The sequence below is a fragment of the Mya arenaria genome, chromosome 14 (assembly GCF_026914265.1).
Source record: "Mya arenaria isolate MELC-2E11 chromosome 14, ASM2691426v1".
NCBI lineage: Eukaryota > Metazoa > Mollusca > Bivalvia > Myida > Myidae > Mya > Mya arenaria.
The window spans coordinates 33,137,578-33,144,543 of record NC_069135.1 but is presented as its reverse complement, the minus strand read 5'-3'; the positions used below and the strand labels follow the sequence as shown (position 1 = coordinate 33,144,543).

Sequence of the window (6,966 nt, the reverse complement as noted above, 5' to 3'; positions counted from 1 at the left end):
ACAATTTCTTACATTTCGGGCCAAAGTAATATTTCTCATATTATTCACAGCGCTATACAATGTGCATTTTTTGTTTAAAGTGGGGGCGGGGTGACTGTTTCACCGTTGAATATGTGTTCATGCTCTTTCTTGCTGCTAAATGGTCTATACATGTGTTCTTAGAAGAACACCGAACACGATCGTAACAGTTCTCTTTTTTACATGTGAATGTTATACATCGACACCGTAGTATAAATTAACGACGTTCCCGGACAGAACCCGACCGATAAGCAAATACAAACCCTAGTTCAACATTTTTATTTGAGTCAATACAATTTAAGGACCGGCGGAAAAAGAGGGCGGGCGGGGTGAAATCTAGGAATATATTTGTAGTCGCCTTAAATGTTTCTGTTTTGAACATGAACAAGAGTAGAGTATTCCATTGCAGCTGTACTAAGCTCGTATAATGTTATTACTGATACGGAATGTTCCTTAATTATTTTTGACAGATTTTTGGAATGAAACGAAACTGCACATGTTATATATGTATTGTAACAAATCTGGCCTTGCAATTGAATGAATGGTATTTATAATTTATTTTTACACCTTCAAGATTTATGAGACATCAAACTGTGCTTGACCTTATTACTTCAATATTTGAATGGTAAGACATTGTAATTTGGATAATAAGCTTATATTAGCAGCAATACAGAGATTAATTAAAATTTGGTCGCACTCGTACACAGCTTTAATATGAAGTGGCTACCGTAACGTAACTGTATTAACCTAGATCATATCGCTGTTGCGACTCGTTCGTTTGCTCGAATATTATTGTATCATATATAAATAAAGCAGTTGAGTAAGTATAAAACATTGCCTTTTTAGATAGTTTTCGCTATATAATATTTTTCAAGCATTTTTTTTTATATAAACCAAAAGCCAATTCTCTGTGACTGGGACCTGTTTCAAAAATGAAAGATATTGGTTGATTAGAAATTAATGAAATGAACCTTTGTTTCATATTTTCATTTTTGGTTCGTTTAATATGAGTGATAATTGAGCAACAGCCAGTTTTAAGAATGAGTTTATTAAATTGCGCCTCAAAGCCTCTGAAGTTTTATTCATGCCACACGAAAGACGAAAATGGACAATAGGTCAATGCGCTATTAAAAGAGATATTCACATTCACAATTTTGATTCACGTCAAATGAGATTGACAAACTACCCCTGAATCCGATGTGTTAGTTCAACACGAAAAGAAATAAAACTGAGTAGATAGCAATGAGACCAAACCCCGTTTTGGTATGCAGCAATCTGTGAGTTTCTTAAAAGCATTCGGTACGCACCAGGGTGATACGCGGTCCGCTCTCAATGGACAGTACTCGGTACGCACCAAGGTGATACGCGGTCCGCCTTCCTTCTGGAATGCCGATGTTTTTGCTTCAATATCTGTAGAGTCGCTAAATTTACAGATGATTGCAAATATAAAAACATGATTCATGGAATGTCTTTCTATGAGAAATAATTTCACAATTTTGAGCTCCAAATAGAATCTGCAAATTTAGACCTATTTAGTAAGTGTGACGTCAGGAAAACTATTTTGAGAAATCGCGTTGGTATCATTTATAGCATGACCATGCATGCGATTATTGAATGATTAATTAAAAAAATTAAAAAAAAGAAAGACTTGTACATGTACATGGTACAAACAAAATAACAGTTTGTGTTGTCGTTTCAATTCTTTAACAACATTAAACACAACAATAAGACCACATTTTGTTATAAGTTAGGAGGCATATTTGCCGGTGCACCTTTATCGCCAGTCCTCAAACTCCGCTTTGGCACTCTTGGCGTCATTCCTGACTGAATGGATGGTAGCGCCGACTGTCCATCGACCGGAAGACTAAACTTCCGGCCAGTCCTTTTGGTCCCCCGTGCCGTATCTATTGGCGGTAGCACTAATTGTCCGTTCACCGGTAGACTTAACTTCCGACCCGTCCGCGGAGTACTCCGAGACGTATCTATTGCACGAGCACTATTTAAAGAACCCACAGTATCTTCATTATTGTTAATATCTGACTTCTGAATTCCTGTAGATTCATCGTTTGGCACTTTCGGTCGCGTTTTGTCGCTAGAAGGAGTCATTGTCCGTTCCTTTGTATCTAGGAACGATTGCTGTCTCTTCATCATACTCATCGTGATCCCTTGACGTTTGCCGCCGCCTGTAGCACCAAAAGTCTGGGGTTGGCGTATGGACGTAGTCTTCACCGGACTTCCGGAGTGCTCACGAGAGCTGCGCCCTGGAGTTTTAGCGGGGCTGCTAGAGAGGCCGCGTGGTGTGCGTCCGGGTGTCTTAACAGGACTAGTAATACCAGCGCTGGCTGCCTTGGTTGGACTTCGTATGGGCGGAAGTCTGGCTGGCGATGACGGAGCAGAGTCGATAGATATGTTTCGACGGCGTAAAGTGGCAAGACTCTGGAGTCTCTTCCGCTCACGGTGTTGTTCCATTGTCGGCTCAATTTCCTCTTCCGGTTCCGTTTGTTCTGTGGTGTCCTCTTCATTATAGGCGCCATATCCTGGACGCCACGTGCGTTTCTCTGGACAGAGTCTATTAAACCTGTTTCTGCTTTGATTCAATAAATTGTCATATTTTAGGCGACTTTCCATCATCATTATCTTCGTTTTTCTCTCTCGAACTAAATTCGGTTTCATAAACCTAATCATTTCTTTAATGTCATTTTGAAAGGCGTCGGCAGTGTAGCGCTTGCTCAGGGCCTTTTTCTGGTCTTTAATCGAACTGAACGTTTGCGTTTTAAGAACTAACCGGTACGCCAGTCTTTTTGTTTGATTCTGATTAAGTCTGAACTGAATCCTGTCCAACTTGTGCACTTTATGTCTGAACTCGTTCTGAAGAAAATTTATTTTCTTTCCGGTGATACGTTTCTCTTGCGCGTTTATCACGTTAACGCCACGAAACGTTTTGTCGCTGAAGCGAAGTGCCGCCATATAACGCGAGTTTGGTCCCAACGGCGAATCGTCCAACGTTGTACTAGTGGCTTGAGGCATGGTCGTGTATTCCTCTAACCGTGTACCTGAAATATGATTAAACAAAATATACATCCGACCAATCTTTGACTTTAAGTACGATTTAAGTGCTTGATTAATCATTTTATATTTTGATAATGACTGGAAAAGTTTACAAAGGCCACACAGTGTATTGTCATCAAATCCACGAAAATAATAATGATTGATAATAGCTGTTCACGGAGTGCATCGAAGATAAATCATTAAAGAATAAATCAAACTGATTTTAACATTTCAATTGAAAATAACAAAACACTTACCTAATTCTATGCAATTATTGTCTCAGTATAAAATATGATCTTTTGACAGACGCGAAGACACTACGAAGCTTTGGTGCTATTAGCGAAATCCATAATTTGATTACTTAAATGATTGTCTGTCGGTGAATTTTTGGACGGCGAATGATTATCAAAATGTATCGAAAGCGGTTAATCTCTGTTATTCATGTCGCAGATTTGTGAAGAGATCATCCGGTTTATACATAATTCTAACACTGCTACTTGATCGGGTCAATTGACAATATGCCATGGAGGCCCAACAGCATTTGTTATTTTATAAAGGTGAAATGGGCTATTGTAAGGCATAAAGCTTTACTCTCACAAGTTGACCATTATGAGAACTTTTTTTATTTATTTGTCACGGGATGAGCCAAATTTTGCGTAAATGTCTGGAAACCAGCAATACAAGATTGCTGACAAAAGATAAGATAGTATAGTTTTTCATACATGTTTACGTTCAACAATACATGTTATATGGCATTGCTACCGAAATTAGCGGATTCTGAGACAAAAACTGAAAATGACAAAACAGTCAATATGTGGGAGTGCAGCTTAAAGATAATAAATTTCCAGGTGAAACTCCGTTTTGGGCGTAAACTGCGTTTCAATAATAACTTATCGCAAATATTTTTTCCGTAACTTGACGGGTGTCACCGAGCACCTTTTTTTAAGCAACGTAAGGTTTACGACTAAGATATCTTATTGAAAAGGGCCCTCTTTCAATGCAGTAGTATGTCCATTCAGGATTGCTTGCGTCCGCATCAACATTGATGACGTCATCATTAATCGTTTTGATGGCGTCGGCATTTTTGGAGACGATTTAGTGCATGAAATCATATACCGTCACAATTTAGTCACACAGAAAATTAATTGAATTGGTTAGCGTTAAAACATTAGTTGTGTTGCCTTTGGTTACGACTACAATGCCGGGAGAGGAAAAAATGCAATGACGTTTATGACGTCATTTGGTTGAACTTTCGCGTGGTTTTCCTATTAAATATCAATGCACTTTTGTTTTTGATAAAATAATAAGCATGAAAAAAAAAACAAAAAAAACATGATTGCTCCTGTATTAGATTGCAATATATATCACCTCGTGAACCCCAAAGGAAAAATATTTAACTTATGACAAATTCACTTGTGATCCGAAATACTATGACTTTTGGTGCTCACTCGGTGAAATATATTACATATAATACTGAAACGATTATCCCTTATATATGACCTGCTCTATTTACAACCTTAAACATTGCCAACATACGCCAATAAACAAAAAGCATAAACAACATTTTAATTTGCAAGTAAATAGAATGGAAATTATTCCTATTTTGCAACTGTTTTGAACTGGTTCATCGTAATCTTTTGGGGCACTTCAGATCATACCCTGTCAATAAACAACGGTGCACACTGTCAAAATGAATATCTGATCATTTCTTTAAAAGACTCTTCTCTTAGTTTGGTATCATACATACCCAAACATGTTTTAAATCAGACAGCTACATCAATATTTGTTAGAGAACTGAGATTTTTTTTCAGTCTTAAACTGTCATACTGTCTTCATGAACGCTCTACATGAACATTTTTGATACTCGCAATGTAAGGGCCTCCGACCAGTTGTGGTTGTATGTGTCGCGGTTTGTTTAATATGTTAATCTTAATAAACACTACCATTGGTGAGATATGATTGTATTATGTTTTATGTGTCAGCAAAGTGTTTTTTCAACAATCCTATTTCGTTTTTTTGGTCATCTGTTCGCCGTGAAGTAGGTATATCGCCCTGCTAGGATGTTTACACAAACTATTAACAGAAGTTTTAACAAGAGTCAATGACCTATGAAAATGTTTTCATATAAATGTTTTCAAATAGTTTATCATAAAAAGACACTCACACCGGTTGAACTAACAGCGTTAAAATGTCGTCATTGTAATTGTACATGTCATAATTCGGAAGTAATCTGTATGTTTAATTAATGTAGTATAAATATAGATGTAATTAAAGATTTAAGATTAGACTTTACCATAAAGGAAGAGATATTTGAAGTTTGCGATCACGAACGGTCCGCGGTTTTCCTCAATTGTTCAAGGGCTATAACTCAATAAGTATTTAAGCTAGAGTAGTGGGCCTTGCTACACATAATTGCATTGTCACTGGCACATGAGAATAAAGTACATGTAAATGTCTGGAACAGTGTTTGCTTAATGGCCGAAGGATAAAAGTGTGTGTTTTTTACTTAACTCCGCCGCCACCGACGATACCAGCGCGACTGTATGACTCTATATGTAAATATTTACACCTCAACTTCCATTCCTTAAATTAACTGCCTTTCGGCAATTGCGTTCATCAATCGATGAACGCAACATCTTCGGATATGTTCGGATCGTAATTCATTGCATAACAATATACATGAAAGCTATTGATCTTGTTTTTGGTTGTATTGTGTCTGCAAGTCCCGTAAAATATAGATCACATTTTTTAAAAGTGTTAGTTTATTATATTTTAAATATAATGGTACCAGAAGTGTTTCAATTTTACGTTTAAAAGTGATTTCAAGTGGTTGATCTTTTCCCGCGTTATTGTGACGTCATTTGAAAAAAATAAAATGCTTCCGGTTATAGTCGGGTCGTTCTATTTACGGAATGGGTAAGAACGGATTACTTGAAGGTTTTCTGAAATGAAATGAAGATTTTTTTAACAATTCTTGAAATAATGAACTATTGGTGTAAATATAAGGAATGAATTGCGGGATTGATGTCATTATCGGGGATATGAACGCAATTGGACTGGTCAAAGTACTCTTGGAGTCCTTCGGACTCCACACACTTTGACCAGCCCAATTGCGTTCATACCCCGATAATGAAATCAAGCCCGCAATTCATTCCTTAAATGAACATCGTTCGTTTTCTTCATCCAAGATTGAGTGTTTTTGCTATCGGATTTGTCTCAGAAGTTACATTTAATCGGAATGATTTTCAGTTTAGTTCAAACTTTTTTAAAGACAGTGAAACAAGTTAGTATATCAATTACTCTCGTTCGTACGTGGTCTTGCATTGTGATGGAAACCGGAGTACCCGAAAGAAACTCACGTTTCCAGCTTAGTGACAACAAAACCAAACCTACATGCGCCATGGCTAGAACCTGAACCCGGATCGCCTTTTCTAAAAGCGAGAATAAGTTTGACTTTCATTTACAGCCTGGACAGGCCAGAATTCAAGGAATTTCGAACAATGACCTTTCAGTTAGACCTTGCCCTTTGAACTACATATATAGACCTTGCCCGCGATTCACAGTCTTCTCATAATGAGCATGTGTGCAATGTTATGTTAAAATCCTCCAATGCATGGAAATGTTACATCTCTGAAATTCCACAAGTAATTTTGACCCTTTCCCCTATTACCGTTTGACTTTATCCTTTATCCTTATGTCTTGCTCTGACGTTAATTTCTCCAACGAATGACCTTGGTACAGCCCGGACATGCCTACACAAGGCAGGGGCGTAGCTGGAACCCAATTTGAAGTACTCCCATTTTTAGCGGGGGGGGGGGGTGAGGGGGTCCTCCCCCTGAATGTTTTTGTTTACTCGTGCGATTTGGTGGCATTTGACGCATATTTGGTAACTTGAAATGC

General features: G+C 37.8%; 1 protein-coding gene across 1 annotated transcript; it reads right to left on the bottom strand.

The window, feature by feature from the left end:
* Positions 1-281: 281 nt before the first annotated feature.
* Positions 282-3,433, bottom strand: LOC128217957 (uncharacterized). Its single transcript, XM_052925429.1, has 2 exons — positions 3,324-3,433; positions 282-3,071 (listed from the first exon to the last, which is right to left on the bottom strand). The coding sequence occupies exon 2, from the start codon at positions 3,043-3,045 to the stop codon at positions 1,759-1,761; it is 1,287 nt and encodes a 428-aa protein (XP_052781389.1). The 5' UTR covers positions 3,046-3,071; positions 3,324-3,433; the 3' UTR covers positions 282-1,758.
* Positions 3,434-6,966: the final 3,533 nt, after the last annotated feature.

Bases quoted from the DNA above. Each gene is read 5' to 3' on its own strand.
- LOC128217957 (XM_052925429.1), bottom strand. From the start codon at position 3,045: ATGCCTCAAGCCACTAGTACAACGTTGGACGATTCGCCGTTGGGACCA.